Below are 19,163 nucleotides of genomic sequence, written 5' to 3' on the forward strand. Positions count from 1 at the left end.
ACTGGGATGGCCCCAATGATGAAGCATGTCACCAAGGGGCAACCCTGGTGAGTGAGGGGACACCTAGAAAAAAAGCAATTTCTCCTTTTCTATCTACTATACCTTCCAGACCAACCCCATTGAGTGTTGTTGTGAATGGATTTATAGTGACCAGCAAGGCTCTCAGGTATCTGGCTACAGAGACCTTATGTTGAATATAGTTATCAATAATTCCACACACGCCCTGTACTGTCGCATTCTTTCTTCCACGGTTGTCGAAAGTACTACTTACTTTTCACTGACATGCATGCAGTAGTGCATGCACTTTCAAAGATTGATGGATAGGTTTGTACCCAAAGAATTGTTTATGTTCAATTGTTTGTCTATGCTGTGCTGTTTTTTCTTGTCTCCCAAAACCTTTCCCAAAAACCCCCGTACCCATCCATTTTTCAAACCCTAACCCTCTTCCCCCGGGCTGTGTGGTTTTGATTGATGTGGGACTAAATTACAGCAATAAATCCACACACTTGCTGGGGAGGATAAGGTGATAGCAACAGGCTGGTGAAGAAATCCGAGGATATATTCTTACTCTGCTTGACAAAGACCCATGGCTAATGTCAAAGAACTTCAACCAAATTAGTTATACTTTAACATTTGTTAGGCTACAATGTGGCACTGTTCTAGTGTACTTCTGTCACCTGCTATATTCTGTATTGTACCTTTGTATTGCTCAGGAGGACAAACCAGATTTCATTTTCTTTTTTTTCATAGGCAAGCAACTGCCACTGTGTCACACCACTAGTACCACCGCTATGAGGAAATTTTATCCGCCCAGGATTGCCAACCTTATTTGCTGTTTCCCGTGGAGCCAGCCCTGGGCCTAGCCCTACTTGCAAACAGAAATTACAGGTAAGATAGGCGTTTGGTTGGAGGTAGTATAATGGAGTATTAGGAGAGACGAGACATTTGATTGACGGTAGTACTACTAAAGTCCTAGGACTATTCAGGAAAACAAACTTACTGTTATGTTAAACCCCCACCCACCAGACTCAAAAGCAGTAAAAAACAGGTATGGTCAGATAAAGTTTCAAAAAGTACATTTTTATAGCCCTAACAAAAGAATCTCCCGCAAGACCCTCCCTAACCCCAACGATTGTCCTTCAAAAGTCCCCAAAAATCCCAACTCCCAATTCCCACCCCCCAAAAGTCTCTAAAAAAGGGGCAAGGGACACTATGGCAGGGTGCTGTTGGAATTAGCAGCCAGGGCATCATGCTCCTTGCGGAGGGTGGCAAGTTCGAAGCGGAGGCCCTCCACCATGTTCTTATAGTTATGGACCTCCTGCTCCAGGTAGGACAGTCTGAGGGATAAGCAGCGCCGGTGTGCCTTGCAAATCCTGTGAGGGGCAGCTGCTTTCTTTGCTGCTGGGCGGTGGCGTTTGGCTTTGGTAGCCCGGCTCCGTACCGCTGGAGCACTGCGCTGGCTGGCAGCCCGCACGGAGGAGGATGCAGCTGTCCCAGTGGACGTTGTTGTTGTACCAGACTGCGTCTCCTCCTCCTCCAGGGCCACCAGCCGCCGATATTCAGCAACAGTGGCATCCAGCCTCCGTTGCCGGGCCATTCGAGCCAGCTCCTTCCTCCTTGATGGTGTCTTGGATTTGGAAGGAGCAACTACATGAAAAAAGAAAGACATAGTCTGTAACCAATGCTCCTTAAGATTAACACAAAATGATTGAGCAGAAAGTTGTCACAGTACAAGTAGCAAATTGAAAGCACAGTACATAACTATTGAGGACAGTATCTATGTAACCTCCGACTTCTTCATCCTTGCTCTAACATTAGTGGGAGTTTAAGGAACAAATTCTACGAGCACTATGGACTTCTATTACAGTCGACTATGACAGTACACCACTCTTATTCTTCTTCTTCTCTCTTGTTTAGGAAAATTGGTACGTTATCTTATGCAAGCCGGCATAATGCCAGCGCAGTGAACTTGCACCCGAGAGAAACAGACGCACACCATGGTGAGTGAGACAGACTTGCGTTACTGTACCGGTCCAGTACATGCAGGTGGTGAAGCTCTTACTTTTCTATTACGGGTGGCACTGAGAATACTCTGTTAAAAGGGCTACTGCTTAATTAATTTAGCTTTCACCCTACAGTGCAAATGAGTATTAGAAAAGGAAAACGAAGAAGCTAAATTATCTGATTATCTATCACTTCACATGGGATGTATTTGATGACATATGGGATGACTTTAGGTGCTTTGCTTATTATTGAGTGAACAGTGATACCCCCACACATGAATGACGTACTACTACTAAACTAAAGTTATTAAGGGAGGTAGGGAGTGTCCACCGTAATAACCGGATATATGCTGTGCTTGCAGTTGCAATACAAACTACTGCTACTATTCATGGTAGTCTTTGGACAACGTTACAACTTCTTTTCCTTGCCTTTCCTACACTGGGACGGACGTGCGGGTGCGGTGTTACATGCTCTTCAAAGTAACACTTAGTTCATCCAGTGACCGTCTACTCTCTCTAGATACACATATGCTATCTAAGAGTCAGATAGTACCATGAATGATCCAGCCATCCATCCATTCAAAGTATATTGCACACATACAGTTTCTGTCTCACCCACCCAGGCTGTTCTCCTTCCACCCATCCTTGCTTCATCATTCACCCAGCCATGCACCATACCATTTTCTTACCTTCCCAGCCACCTCGGGGACCAAGCAAACACATATCATTCTTCTTTGCCAGTCATCATTACATTTCTCGTGCTTCCACACTTACTTACACCCTTCTTTCGCTTTTCGTTCATCCCATCCATCAAGTTCACCTCAGATCTGATTGGGATTCTTCTCGCCAAAAACTTCACAGCTAAGTCGAAGTACATTTAGAGGAGGCTACTACCTGCTTTTTTTATAATACACCCGTGCAGAAAGCACACTCTGCAGTCTTCAATCTCAATGACTAAGGAATGTATAGCTTACCTCTGCCCGCCACCACCGTGTGAACCCTCACAGGCATGTCCTTGTCCGGCACTTGCACCGCCTCCTCCCCAGAGTTGTCCTCCTCGTCCAATGCCACCACCACCTCCGCGCTGGCCCCGTCTCCAGATGTTCCACCTACAAAGTACATTTAATAATGTTAGAATACACCACTCACTACTATATAATATTTGGTCTAGGAGGAAGAAAGAAATGTGAAAAAAAAGTGTACAATTTAATAATTTTTGACTGTGTACTCTAGAGTAAAAATGTCCCTTTTTCCAGGGAAGGCTGTTGTCTTGCTGCACTTTTTGGCACAACTGATGAATGTTTGCTTTTTACTTTTTAACACGCACCACTTTTTCTCCTAACAGACAGAACCTTGACTTCTAAGAACACGAGCAGGATCAAGTTCAAACCAGGTGAGAGCTCGGCTCGACCACAAGAAATGTGTCCAATTAATGGTCAGCACTAAGCACTTTTCCATTTTCAGTTACACGTTCACTTTTATGACAAACTTGAATTTAATAAATGTGTTTACTTTTAATAAAGCTTTTAAACTTAAATAGACTCTGCGGTTTTTGGTCCTCCAGACTAGAGTGGATGAGCTAAAGGTTTTCGAATTTTTGCAAGCATGAGTCCGTGCCTCTGCCATCGGTGACTTTGGGAGCTAAATGACTCTGCCACACTATCTAGTCAGTAAGGAGATTGGGGGTTCAACTACAAAGTCTGTTATCACTGAGGTATGTGGAAAGTCTAACAGTTACAGCACCTATTATAATTGATAAGCTAAGCGATGCATTATTTAGTGTCCATAGTTCTGTTTGTGCAGATTTGTCCCTGCAACAGTAGTAGAATGGATTGCCCTCCTATCCAAACCAAAAGTAAAGTAGTATCTTATTCTTTCTTGGTGGTGTTCATTCACCTTTTTATTGTTGGCAATGGTCAAAGCATAAACATTTAGAATACTTGAAAAGACATTATGGACAATCCCAGAGGACTGCACTCAGTGCATAGAGCTATTGCTGACTAGAATGGGAGTCCAATGGAAATGCCAAATGTGCAATCTTAGTTAGCTACACAGACAGACTAATAAGAATAATCTAGTAATACCACACAGAGTCATAGTCGAGGCAGGATAAGAATTTAGATCCTGTCTACAAGAAGATCAAAGACGATTTAGAAAAAATCGAATGAGGCACGCTAGGAAAAAATAAGTACTCTATATTAAAATTAAAACTCACTGGGGCCAGCAAAGGAGCCCTCGACTGCCCGGTCCTGGCCTGCATCGACAACAGCACCCTCCTCCTCCTCCTCCTGTGTCCTCCTCTTGCCCCTGGGGGAAGCTGATGTGCAACATGAAAGAAAGAAAAACAGAAAACATGGATGATATTTCTCAACCAAATCAAACATTTCAAAAGAACTAACAAAGTAACAAAATATTTTTGCGAAATAGCAAATAGGGAACGACTCCACGGGATATATTATTGACCAATCTCATGTGGTCGACTACGTCATTACTTTAGTATTGCTTGATTTGCGGACCGTCGAATTGGAAACTACCCTATGTAACTCACTAAACAAAGTACTAAAAAGGTTTGCCTAGGATTGGCAGGCAGCAGTCCGCAGCACGCAAAGTGACAGCCAAAGTCCATCGTGATTGAAGATCAGCGACAACACTAAAGTTTCCTACTACATTCACCAGTCATTAAAATACTCAAACTATTAATCCACCACCACTATTTCTTCTTATCGCCATGTGTACAAAGGAAGGACTGGACTTGAGTCTGTAGGGGCTGATTTAGAAGGCCCTTGCGGCTCTTTTGCTCCATTGTTGCGTGACTTTTGTGACGCAGCGACAGCACAAAAGAGGCGCAATGGTGCGGCGTATATTAACAACGTGACGCATCTGGGAGATGCATCACGTTGTAAAGCCCTGCGCCAATAGGGGGCGTTCCGGCGCAAGGGAGGGCGTTCCTGCGCAGGAACGCATCCTAAAAGTGGCTGAGGGAAATCTACAAGATTTCAATCAGTCACTTTGAGGACAATGATGCGTGACTCAAACCCTGCGCCTGCTTGAAGCAGACGTACGGCTTGACGCAGCATTGGGGAGATAGGGCACCCCAGAGCATTGATGGAGCTGCACCATCGTTGCGACGCAACTCCAGCAATGCGCCGCCTTTACGGCACAGATGCGTAACGCTTTAGTGACGTTTTGGGCCCATGGCGCGCCGCATTGTAAATACGGCGCACCATGGGTGATGGTGGCGTGACGCACAATTACTGGCGCATCCCTGCAACTTTGCAGGGATGCGTCGGTAATTAAAAATCTGAACCTTAGTGTGTAGCATTACGCAGTTCTTTCAACTACACTCATGCATGATTTCACAGGCCAATGAAATGAACACAAAATCTAAAACAAATAAGCATAGTAGCAACACTACTGAGAAGAAGGAGAGCAGTGTACCTGAAATGCACAGAAGATTTTGAAATAAAATATACCTACAATGTAATGAGCGGCATTATTGCTCTTGGTAAAAAACAAAAATTTGCAATATAATAACACAGCAGGAGAAAACATAGTAGTAAAGACATAGCTACTACTACTACTCACCAAGCCCGGGGATCTCAAGGCCAAGGAGGTCGAGCAGATCTCGCTCACGGGTCAGGACATCCAGCGGTGGGTGGCCTGGTTGTAGGTGCGCCAGACCCGAGAGTGGTGGTAAATGACCTGGCACACCTTCTCCCACCGCTTCCGGCGCTCCCGGGCCCCGTACCCGGCACTGATCTTGCCGCCTCCCATGATGGTCCTGGGGAGGCGGCGCTGAACCTAAAAAATGAGTTGGGCCACCTCCTCTGGGGTAAAGATCTCCCGTGGCATCACTAGCTCCCCCCTCAAACGCCCGCACGGGAGCCGGACACGGGGTGCGGGACCCTTCCCCTTCTCGGGATGCTTCCCGGCTCCCTTCACCATGGTCTGGGCGGAAAGGAATAAAGAAAATAGAATAGGGAAGAAAAGAAAAGAAAAGAGTTTACAAAAGTAGTTTAAAATTAACCAAAAGGAGCAGTAAACACAAAAATATAGGGCTAGAAAAATAGAGGGATAGATAATAAGTAAAATAGATCAAAAAAAAATTCAAACAAGCAAAGGATGGCAGAGATTGACAGAGGATACAAAGACCATGCCCAGAACCATAGCAATGAATGAGAAACAAGATGGCCGCGCCCGTTCACGACCGTGCGGGTAAGTTCGCGCGAGATTTTCCTTGCGAACACGCGCGAGACTGTACTGGCAAGCCGCGGACTTTGCGAGATTACACTTCGCGCCCGGAAACGGAAATACGTCAGGCAAACAAGATGGCTGCGCCCTTGAACGACTGCGAGGGTAACTTTGCGTCTTGCGCTACGAGCGGCTCGCAAAAACGCACAAAACCTTGCCAACTAACACGCCGCAAAAAAAACAAATTGCATATTCGCACGAATTTGCGGCTTCCGAATCCGATCTCGCGCATGTACGCGCCCCGCGAACCCCGCGAAAATGCAGAAAAACGAGTTTTTCAAAACTGAAAGCACTCGGCAGGGGCAAGAGTTCAAACTCATCATTAGTAACAATTCCCGGTAGTGCTTCCTGACTGGGGCCCCTCCAGAATTCAGTTGCTAGTTGCAACAATTGTATGACCCTGCTCTGACCCTCACAGCAGGCTCATACAATAGCTACAAGTAGGCCACAAAGAAGGTCCTGGGGAAAAAAAATGCACTGCAACAGAAAGCAAAATTACAGATAAGGAAGCAGGTGCCAGACTGGAATTTTAAAACAGTGACACATTAATAAACTAACCCCAAATTAATTCATCTCAGTTGGAGCAGGGCTGGTGTGCTTGCTTTTCCCCCCCATAATCTACAGTAATGATGAACCAGAGGGTGGCATTGATGTAACAGAGGGTTGCAGTGGTGAAACAGAGGGTGCTGGGAACCTGTGATGATGAACCAGACGTAGAAACAACATAATTCGCGACCGTTGCGCGCCAAAATGTAAGTTCGCAATTGCGAACTGGTACGAAACCCTCGCGAACTGGCAGAAATCCTTGCGAACACAAAAAAAAAATCCGCAAATTCGCAAGAATTCGCGGATTTTGCGGATTGCGAGTTCGCAAATCCGCAAAATTCGCGAACGCGAGATTCGCAAAATTTGCCCATGCTTACACGCGGGTGTCCCAGTGATGCTTGCCTATGTGTTTACTAATCCTAACTACGCTTGCAGCTAAAATGGTCGCTGCTATGCGGGATTCTAGTCTGCGCATGCGTCGGTCATATCCATGTGATGTGACGCACTCGCAGTTCTGGAGGGAATTTTTCGCTCATGCGCAGTACAGCTAAACATGGCCGCTGTGTTTCTAACATGCTCTTCGCTTGCCACCGCTGCTTTTGCTCAGCCGCTTCGTTCTGCTTAACTCCTAATGCTATAGATATTATAAAGTAAGGGGTGTAGTATAACCAATTATGGTATAAAGTGTCTTCAATTTTTCTGTGTTTCTAAATTATTTTCGCTTACTTTTCATGTATCGATCTTTGTGGGCCTGGGAGCGGTGCGCCACTCCATCTTTGAAGCCCGTGTGGTACTAATCACTTGATGAAGGAGAAAACGAGTCATGAAGTAGTGGAACTCAGCCAGCTGGCTGCCGAAGCTAAGAGGCTCCTGTGAATCGACCTGTTACCCAGCAAGACGATGCTGACTTGTACCAAATTTTTATACAATAGTATTAACTTATGTATACGCTATTGTGCTCTGAATTTCTATGCCATGGGACCTGGAATGTAAGGGGTGGGTTTGAAAACTGAATATTTATGATGGGAAAGTTCAAATTATAGGTGGTGTCATGACCTAACCGCCTCTCTTGTCCAATCCGAAGTTGGGGATCCTCTCACTTGCAACATTTGTGGGTGGTACACAGACCCGAAAACAGTATAACTGGCCTGGGTTTAGCTAGAGAAATTGTCTGACTTGTCCGAATAGCTGACCTGTCACTGACCCTACGAACTCTATAGGTGATTGATACAGAGAGCTGCGGAGCACTCTGTCCTTAATTTCCACAAACTTAGTCTGGGGTGGAGAAACCTTAAGTGCTGGCGAAGCACTTTGCTGGGAGATTCGAAAACCCAATCAGGGTTATTGGCAGATTCCTTGCAGAGAGGGCGTAGTGCAGGCGTTGCATCCAAAGCTGCAGGTGTTGGTCGTATCCTTTGGTAAGCCCAGTCCCGATCCAAATCCTGGGGTGATCCTGTCCTGACTGTCCATGAGCTGTACCTGCTCGCCTACTGGCATCCTAAGTCCTTGAGTGTCCTTTCCCCCCTTTCCCAACTGACCCGTGGCCAGGGTTAGTCTTCATTCTGTCCTAGGTAAATATAATATATGTGGGTGTTTGTCTATCTAAATCTTTCTCTGCTATTTTTTCAAAATAAAGCAACCTTGCCTATGTGATTATCTCTGACATCTGACTCTCACGAAAAGTATTTTCTAGCATGTTCCATATCTTCTCCTTACCCATACTCAAACACTGAACTGTTTTGCATATCTAGTATGTTCCACTGTTACCCTCCCTATAGAAATTAAATGCATCTTGAAAAGTATTGTTTCTTCTAAATCGTTTAGTATATTCAAATTAGCATTTAGTAGAATGTTCCCTTGTTTTTACCCAACCCTTAGTAACGTGATAAAAATCTGTTAGACAAAATAAGCGTGTTCCCTTTTTCCCCATTTCCTTTATTTTTCCCGAATACTAGATGATCCTTACCTTGATTCATAGTTACATTATTTTTCTAATCTTGGTTATAGATGTTTTGATCTGTGTGAATTTCATTCTCAAGGCATACGATGACTTTGATGATTAGATAATGCTTTGAAAACTTCTTGTGTTTGTGGTTATTACAAAGTATAAACAAATTATAAATGTACATGGTATTGGTGTTTTTCTGCTTAATCCTCATAACTAGCTCCTGATCCATTGTGATCATAGGTGCCTGTTCTCGAGGATTGGTAAGTCAGGTACACGAAAATAAATAGAAAGGAAACTCAAATTACTGATAGCGGTGTGTAGGTTACCTGATTTATGAAATATAGTGATAAAACACGTTATGGGGCCAGTAGTGTATATTTGGTCAAATAAAAGTCGGGTGACCTGCGCGCTCTATCAGTAATTTTCTGGTAGCAGAGGATGGTTAGGACTAGTTGAGACAGGTAGATAGGTTAATTGTTGACAAACCGTGAAAATTTTAATGTGCTGCAAAAAATTTATATTTCCCTTGAGATCGATCGACTGCAAATATATTGGTTTGAAAATGTTATGAAATTTTAAAAATGTTTTTATGAAATGCTGCTATATGATGTTTTTGTATTAAAATTTTGTTAGTAATTGTTATATGTTGTCTGGAAAAATCCCGGGGGCAGAATAGGGGGCGGTGAGTAGAATCCACTTGGCAGTGAGGTCACTGGTATGAGAAAAATTAGTGCATGGTTAGGCAGAACTGGAAGCGCTAATTAGGGTTTTATGAATGAGCAGTTGAATAAATGGTAGCAAATGAAATTTCAGATTGTGATATTACCTAGTAAGGGTCACACGAGGAAGGAGTAGTAGGTTCATCGAAGCTTGAGTGATAGCAAAGGAGTTCACTGGTGAAACTTTAGACTTAGTATATATCCCGGAAAGAGTGGATGAATCAAAGGAGTAACAGGTTCTCTAATGCTTGTGTGAAGGGTAGGCAAAAGGGTCTATCCGTAGTGTATGAAAAGTAGACATAAGAGGTTTACTTGCAGTGAAACAAGTCTTTCCTTTTAGACACTCAAGTACAGTGGCGAATGTTATACGTTGTAAACTAAATTGAACACTTGCACTTTAAGAAAAATTCAAAGTTTCCGTTACCTTGTGAAGGAGGGAGTCGGTCGCGAAGCTGCGCTGACGTCACTCTGTGCCGCGCTGGTATTGGTTGAAACAGCGGGTGTGTAGCGGAGCTGGTATTTGTAAGGGAGGGGTGAGTGCCGGAGCGTGAGACCGCATCTCGCGAAAAGACCGCGCACCCATTGGTCAAGAATATTTGCAATCACAGTGTTGATTGGTTGTTGAAAAAGTTAAAAGACGCTCTAGCATTGGAAGAGGATTTGTAAACAAAAAGACGTAGTTAACCACGGAGCTTCTGGTTACGAAGTATATGTGGTATCCCGAATTCTTACCTGATCCACAACATTTAGGTTTTCGCAAGGATCAGATGATAAGAGGTAGACCTTACAATATGTACAATATGTACGGAAGCAAGAGGAAAATGTAATTTGTAATTTGTTGACAATTTGCTGACAAAGTAAAAAATTATTTCAAGAAAGACAAGCCCATTAAAACTAGAGAAGGTGTAATTATTCCACCACCTAATACTCCCGCATCATTTATGTTGTTTGATAAAGGTTATCATACCTGCGTATGGTTGGAAAATTGGGCAAAGTATACCCAAGAAGATGGAATCTTAGCATTTCCCTTAGATGGCACCTTTAATAGTAGAATTCTGTTTAATTTAAGGATCCGAATAAAGGACTTACATCCCAGACCAAGATTAACGCAATATGAGGCTTTAGAAGAATGGGAGATTGAGGCCTTAGAACGAGACAGACCCAGAATGGATAAGGGAGTAAGTAAACGGTACCCGAAAATGCAGAGAGAGACCAAAGAGAAAAAGATGAAACAGTGGAGACAGAATATGATGGTCGAGGGACTATTTCTAGTACTTCCTATAGATGAGCATGTAGGAGAAAAAAGGACAGAGAAAACCTGACACTTAATGGCTGCGGGTGATTCAGAAGATGAATACCTGGAGGATTTATTTATGAAAAATCCACCCCCATATGATGAGGATTCAAGGTCTTTGAGCTCGAAAAACCCATTCTCAGACACCCTAGAAGTAGAAGGGCCAGTGAGACAGATACAGCAGGTCTAGGTAATAGACATAATAGTAAAGATGGATTTTGTTGGCCTGATACAACTGTCCCAAATTATAGGCCATTCGGTGATGAGAGATCAGGTATGACAGCCCCAACTGCCCCAAGTTTTTATCCTCCTTTAGTTCCACAAGTATTACATGACACCTGAATTGAAAGGGTCTTACATGAACGAGAAAAGGAAGCCTTAATCAAACAGCGAAATGAACCTATTCAGACCATAGCTCAGATAAATCCCAGTCCTGAAGCTCTGACAATTCCAGTAACTATAGGTCCAGTTGTTCCTCTTTATGGGGATAGACAGACTAGTACAAAGACTCCAGTTACTACACCAGCTGTAGCGCAGCTCAGAAAGGAGCCTCTTATAGTGGATGATCAGGCAAGTGAATGCGAATCTGTGATCTCCCTGATGGATCTGCCCATAAGGGAACCGGAAAGCAGTGTACCACGGACAGGAACTCAGACTAGTGCAAAGGAAGTCCTGATAGAGACAGCTTCAGGTACCCGAAGCGCCACAGTAGTGACTCCGGAAGAACTAAACCGATGGACTCGAGAATTGGAAAAAGATACTCCTCAGCCAAAACCCTTAGATATTTACAAGATAAGGATAGAGTTGGAAGAACTAATAGCCGGAAATGTGGGATTAGACAGATTAAACACCTTTAGTGAGGAAGAGTTACTGTTTATATGCAAAAGCCTTACCCGAAACACCAGAGTGTTCCATGAGAAACTAATGGACACCGCAGCTAATATGGGAATAGATGTTAGCAAATCCAAAGTCTTACAAAAACCTTACAGAGCAGAATTTTCGGATAAGGATCTAGAAAACATGAATGTGTCAGGGAAAAAGGTACAGATAAGAGAATTGTTGAATCTAATACAGAAATGGGGAGATTTAGAAAAATGGAAAACCAGGTGGGCAAAGAAAAAGGAAGACAGTAAGGCTAGACCGAGGACTTCTGAATATGTCCTAAAAGAAGTCGACAAGGCAGAAACTTTGTATCCCATGAGAGAAGTGCCAGGTGGGAAATATGTACATGTACCATGGTCTCGACAAGATATTGTGTCATTTACAAATGATTTCCCGAAATTACGAGAAAAGCCAGTAGAGTGGTATAGGCAGGTCGAGAGATTTGTCAAAGTTCAAAAATGTCTCCTGAAGGACCTAGATGGGTTCTTCGACATTGTAGTTCCTGTAGATTTATGGACAGAATGTAAAATTGCAGTTGATTGGCCCAGTGAGGAGTATGAAAGAGACTCAAGAACCGGAGCTCCCTCTCCGGAGGTAATGAGAAAATATGACCAAGTAATACTGTATTTAAAAGGGTAAGTGCCAGCCAAAGAAACTGATTGGACCCGCATAGATAGAACTACCCAAAATCGTGATGAAACTGTTCACTCCTATTATGAACGACTGTTACAGGTATTCAAAAACCTACAGTGGAATCGATAACATTGAAATGAAGGATATGACTCATTTCATTTATCGATTCGTGTTGGGATTGAGACCTGAAATCTCACAGTGGATTAGAGATAATAAAATCTGTTGGCAGGGAAAGCCCATAGATGAGGTCCTGAAGTACGCCAAGTATTGCGAAGATGAGATGGAAAACAAATGAAAGGCATTAAAGGAAAAGGTCATGTGGGCTCAAGTGAAATTGGCAGAACAGCAAGAAAAGCAGTTAGGTAAAATGAATAATAATACCCCGAACACAAGCGCTGGGGGAGGAGGGAAACCCCGAGTTAAAATGACTCGAGAGGAGGCCAGAAAAAAATTTCCCTGCCACGGGTGCGGTCAGATAGGGCACTGGAGAGACGAGTATCCAATGCTACAGAATGGTAATGTACAAATTAATGATTTAAATCCACAGGTGCAGAAAGAGGGGCCACGAAAGACTCAGCAACAGGTAAAACAGAATCAGTTGCCTCGTGCAACTGATTTCTGAGTCAGGCCTTAGTAACATTAATTTGATTGAGACCTAATTATAGGAGCAAAGCTCAGCAGAATGAGGAGGTCGAGGTATGGGAAGGAAGGGAGGATAGAAATGCAGCAACCTCGCAATTCCTGTTAAATGATACCTTTCTCTGTGATGAACCTTACTGACGGGGCCTGAGGGGGGAAGACGAGGAGTGGGTGCTTGGCGCCTCCTTACCGGTAGACAAGACAGGGCCATACATTGAAGGAAAGGTTGAAGGAAATGACATCACCTTTCTGTTGGACACTGGTGCTACCCGTTCTACTGTGAGAACAGCAGACGTTCCAAGCCTACCCCTCTCAGGAGAAGCTATCCAAGTAGTGGGTGTGTCAAATCAGATAATTAGTACCCCAGTAACTAAACCAATGGAGATTTCAATAGGAAATTTTAAAGAGATACACAGATTTGTTGTCTGTGATTCTAGTCCTGTGAACTTATTGGGACGTGATTTGCTGTGCAAAATGAACTGCACCATCTTTTGCACACCAAAAGGCGTTGAAATTCAGACCCCAGATGAAGACAGGCAGTACAAATTAATGTTACTAAGGCCTGACTCAGAAATTAAGAAATTGACAATACAAGACTTACCTGAAGAGCTCCAACAGACAGTGATACCAGAGGTGTGGGATTTCACTGGAAAAGATGTAGGATTAATGGCAAATGTAGACCCGATTCAAATAGCCATAAAACCAAAAGCAGTTTACCCAAATACCAAGCAGTATAAAATGAATGCAGAAGTAAAAGCAGGAGTTGCCATCAAAATAAAAAGATTGCTAGAAGCAAACATCATACAGGAAGTAATGAGCAGTCCTTGTAATTCGCCCATAATTGGAATGAAAAAGCCTAGTGGGAAGTACAGGGTAGTGCAAGACCTACGGAAGGTAAACAAGATTGTAGTCCCTTGTTGTCCTATTGTGCCAAACCCTGCAGTAATTTTGTACCAAATTCCATGGAATGCTGGATGGTTCACCGTCATTGACCTATGTCATGCATTCTTTTCCATCCCATTGCATCCAGACAGCAAATTTCTTTTCTCATTTGAATTCGACAGTCATGTCAATGTCTGGAATCGTGTTCCTCAAGGGTACACAGAAAGTCCTTCTATTTTCAATCAGATTTTGAAAAGATGCCTTGAATCATTAGTCTTACCTGGAGAATCAGTTTTGGTCCAATACATAGACGACCTCTTGGTGGTGTCTAAGAGTCGGAATGACTGTGTCACTGATACCATTGCATTGTTGAATCATCAAGGTAAAGGAGGGCATAAGGTATCACCAGACAAATTACAGTTCTGTAAAAACTCAGTGAAATATCTGGGGCACCAGATAGAGAAAGGTATCCGGAAAGTTACTTCAGAAAGGATTAGGATAATTCGAGACATGGAATTACCCCGTACTCAGAAAGAAATCAGAATGTTCCTGGGAGTAGTAGGATACTGTTGACAGTGTATTGTGGGATTTGCAGTCCTAGCAAAACCATTATTAAAAATGACCAAGAAAGGAGCTAAGGACCCAGTCGAGTGGGATGATGAAAGCATGACATCCTTTATAAAATTACGAAACTGTCTGTGCTCAGCTCCTGCATTGGGAATGCCTGACTATTCAAAGGACTTTGCCTTGTTTTGTGACACACGAGACAATTGTGCACTTTCAGTCCTGACCCAAATTCATGGTCTAATTAGACGTCCGGTGGCATATTTTTCTGCTACCTTAGATCCAGTGGCTGCTGGATTGCCTGGATGTCTGAAGCGGTAGCTGCAACTTGCATGAGTCTTGAACAGAGTGAATCCATTGTCATGGGACATCCGGTAACTGTGTATGTTCCACATGCAGTAGTAATCCTACTGACCCGGACCAAGACTCAGTACCTCACATCTAGTCGGCTGACTAAGTATGAAAGAATTTTAGTGGGTGCAGCAAATGTAACTATCACTAGATGTAATATACTGAATCCAGCAACTCTATTACCAAATACACTGGCTGCAGAAGTCAGGGAAGAAGTTGAGCATAATTGCATTGATCTGACTGAATATAGCACAAAACCACGCCCAGATATCAAGGAAACGGCTTTGCCCATAGAAGACAGTGAATTGTTTGTAGATGGCTCATGTTTAAGACATGAGGATGGAGGTCTAAGTGCTGCTTATGCTGTGGTCACCATAGAAAAAACAATAGAAGCATCCTACCTATTTGGAGTAAAGTCTGCACAAGTAGCAAAATTGGTTGCATTGACAAGAGCTTGTAAAAATGGGAAAAACAAAAGAGTAACCATATACACTGATAGTCAGTATGGTTACGGGGTTGTGCATGACTTCGGCCAATTATGGCTGCAAAGAGAATTCATGACTTCCTCGGGTACCCCTATCAGAAATGGAAAAGTGGTACAGAACCTACTGGAATCAATCCAGTTACCAAAAGAATTGGCAGTGGTCAAGTGTGCTGCTCACAAATCTGTCAATGACGATGTGACAGCTGGTAACAGATATGCTGACCAAATAGCCCAATATTGTGCACAAAACAAAATGTCATTGAATATCAATTTGGGGGAAGTCGGAAACAGCTGCCAACTTATGGTGTTTGAGGATGTATCAACTTGGGAAGAATTGAAAGGGTTGCAACAGGCAGCAGAACCAGAAGAAAAGGAAAGATGGGAGAAATCTGGTTGTCAACCAAGGGATAGAGATGGTGTCATTGTTGGTAGTGATGGTATGCCTGTGTTACCAGACAGCATGGTTGCTCCTATGGCTAGACTGATACATGGAGACTCACACATAGGGAGAGATGCGATGGTTCGTGTTTTCAAACAGGCATGGTACAATTCGAAGTTCAGGAATATTGCAGAGGCGCTTTGCCAGAGGTGTTTAACTTGTCAGCAGTTAAATCCTGGGAAGAAAACAGTAGTGTTACCAAGCACAATTGGAAAGGCAGAGGGTCCTTTTATCAGACTACAAGCTGACTTTATACAGTTGCCCCGTTGTAAAGGAATGAAGTACGTCCTTGTCATAGTCTGCCTATTCTCAAAATGGGTGGAAGCTTACCCAGCTAAGAAAAATGATGCAATTACTGTAGCCAAGTTGTTACTAAGGGAACTGATACCTAGGTTCGGTTTCCCGGTCACAATTGAATCAGACAGAGTTGGGCATTTTGCCAATGACGTAATAACACAGCTCTGTGAAGCATTTAAAATTACCCAAAAACTGCACTGTGCATATCATCCAGAGGCTTCTGGAGTAGTAGAACAGCTGAATGGCACTATAAAGTCAAGACTGGGAAATATGTGTAACTCTACTGGATTGAATTGGATAGACGCTTTACCCCTTGTCTTGATGGGACTGAGAAGCATTCCAGACCGAAAAACAGGCCTTAGTCCCCATTAGATACTAATGGGAAGAGTGATGCGGCAGGCATGGGTACCAGGACATAAACTGCTAAGTATTTCTGATGATTTGGTACTAGAATACTGCAAGCAGCTGGGTGACCAAGTGTGTTCTATCTCTCACCAGATTGGGGAAGACGCCGTCACCAGGCCAACAACTCCAGTCCATAATCTGAACCCAGGTGGTTGGGTTGTTCTTAAGAAACACACCCGGTCGAGTTGCCTAGCACCGAAGTGGGGGAAACCAAGGCAAGTGATTCTTGTCACCACAACTGCGGTGAAGTGTGCAGGTGTGCCAAAGTGGATCCATACAAGTCATACCAAGAGGGTGACAGAAAAAGAAGCAGCTGAAGCTGAAGGTTGTGCAGCTGAAGGGTCTCCAGACGTTGGTCCTGAAATAGCTGATGACGAACAACCAAGCACCAGTCAAGACGAGTGGATCCCAGCAGATGATCTGACTCTTGATCCAATAAGAACCAGAAGATACACCTACTTAGATAGAGAGTGGGATAGTGAGGACGAGACAGGACTAGGAGGAGATAATCAGATAATCGAAATCCATGACAGATCTGATGAGGAGGGAGGTCAGATAGGGACAGGGCAGGTTATCGACACACCTCCAAGAACTCCAGGGACTGAAAAGGGACAGTTAGAAATTAGGGCAGAAGTTCATGCGGAAGAAAATCAAGGGTTCGAAGTGCATGAACAGGATCAGATAGAAATAGACGAATGTGTTCAGGAAACACAATTTGAAACGAACGAAAGTCAAAATCAGCATATACCTGAACCAGGCCAGCTTAGAAACCAGGCGGAAGAAACTGAAGTAAGACCTGGGACTAGTCAGACAGGAAGGGAAGAAGGAAACATTGAAATAAATGTGCCACAACTGAACGAAAATAAAAGAGCACGTGAAGAAAGCCAGATTACAGTGCCAGTTAAAAGATTTAAAAAGAAGAAAAATGAACCGAGATTCATAAAAAGACTGAAACTAAGATTGAAGACTGTAGAGGAAAAGCTAGAAGACAGGAAAAGGGCCTCCAGTGAAAAAGAAAAACCTGGAGCCAAGCCTAAAAGAAGAAGTAACCGACTAAAAAGACAAAACGAAAAATATCGGAGTCCCGAATGGACTTACCTAGTGCTAGAGGAATTTGAAGACCTCAAAATAAGTGACGAGAGTGATGAAGAACGAATTGCTGATCGGGGTTCCGAAGAAGAAGACCCAACCTGAAATTTAAACTGCGTACGCCACCTGTGTAAAGTTACAAAGAGGCGTTGGAAAACTTCTTTTAAGCCACAATGTCAGATTCAAATGTGAATGGAAGACCTAGACAGAATTGCTGTAAAACATGCTGTAAAATATGTTTGTGTAGTGTAGCAATAGTACTGATATTATGGATAGGACTAACAATTTCAATACCGTTCATGATAAGTAAAGACTCTAACCTGTACCCTACTAAACTAGTAACAAAGGACTCAGATGTTCTGCCGACAGAAGAGACACCACGAAGTGTAGAAAGACGCGAGAACACATCTAGTCTTAGACAGACAAAAATGGACGTAGATGCATCAGATGAGGGAGGACTACATTATCACAGAATCAAAAACAGAACACATTTAAATGTATTTGCAAACCTTTTAGTACACTATGTAGAAGCCATGGAAATAGAAGACTGTTATTTCTGTATGAAGCTACCCACTTCTGTAGCTGAAGGTGTGACCTATCATCATTTACCCCTAACCTATGAAATTTCCTGTAGTATTTTAGCAAGCTTATTTTATAGAGGAACTTTACAGTATTACTATTCTAACTCTGACGTAATCTTTTCTGAACTTCCTATTCGGGGAAATCTGAACATTGTACACACCAAGAGTGATGTGACTCGTTATATGGGAGAATACTTTCGGACTATAGGTGAAATAGATTTAGGTGAAGCACACTTGACCTGTTCATTACATGAACAAGAAAAAATGTTTTTAAATATGGCAGAGAGAAGAAGGGAAAGTTTCCAAAGAAAAGCCAATGATAAAAGACAGAAAACTCCTAAATGGGCAGAAAACATGGAAAACACCTCAAATGGTGAAGAGAACGCTGCACTGTTACTGGATTTCGAAAGAAAGGGGAAACTCTGTCTTCATAGAGAAAAGACCAGTTCTTATAATAATATATTCATTGGTTCCAGTGAATGCGAACATAATTACAAGGTAATTGGAGGTTGGGGTTTCAAAAATGGTTCAGAACCTGTGTTTCCCGGAATTTATTATATATGTGGAAACAAGGCTTATTTCAAATTGCCGGATCACTGGTATGGAAGCTGCTATTTTGGCATTGTCTTCCCGAAAATATACCATGTGAATGACGCCGCTGGAAGCAATGAAAATACTAATGGTTTAGTGCGTAGTAGAAGAGAAAGTGTAGGAGAAATAATAGGTGATATATTTAGTGCATTGATACCTGGAGTGGGAGTGGTTCTGAATACACACTGAATTTGCAAATTGTCTACAGTGGTGAATCGGTTATCTACTGACACCGCTGCTGGTTACTACTGGTCAATACTGAAATGGTTGCGATCTGATCAATGGTTTTACAAAATCGACTTGCTCTTGATACCTTATTGGCAAAAGAGGGCAGAGTCTGTAGAATGTTGAAATCGCAACATTGTTGCACTTACATTCCTGATAAAAGTGTTGAAATTAAGAAATATGTGAGAAACATAACTAATTTGGAAAAGGAACTCAAATCACTGGAGGTTAACAGTGCCTGGAAGAGACTAACTGATGGTCTCTCCTCTGTAGGTAGTTGGTTTTCTAACATAGGTAAAAGTCTCGTGAGTAAAATACTGATGCCAATAGCAGGAATACG

General features: G+C 42.9%; 1 protein-coding gene across 1 annotated transcript; it reads right to left on the bottom strand.

Moving 5' to 3' along the window:
- Positions 1 to 1,363: 1,363 nt before the first annotated feature.
- On the bottom strand, positions 1,364 to 4,387 carry LOC147662107 (uncharacterized; the record flags this gene model as incomplete). The annotated part of the gene is made up of 3 exons (XM_086951106.1): positions 4,219 to 4,387; positions 2,978 to 3,112; positions 1,364 to 1,647 (listed from the first exon to the last, which is right to left on the bottom strand). Coding segments are annotated over exons 1-3 (588 nt in total), but the record flags the coding sequence as incomplete, so codon positions are not given.
- Positions 4,388 to 19,163: the final 14,776 nt, after the last annotated feature.

The sequence above is a fragment of the Lissotriton vulgaris genome, unplaced genomic scaffold (assembly GCF_964263255.1).
Source record: "Lissotriton vulgaris unplaced genomic scaffold, aLisVul1.2 SCAFFOLD_8544, whole genome shotgun sequence".
Taxonomy (NCBI): Eukaryota; Metazoa; Chordata; class Amphibia; order Caudata; family Salamandridae; genus Lissotriton; species Lissotriton vulgaris.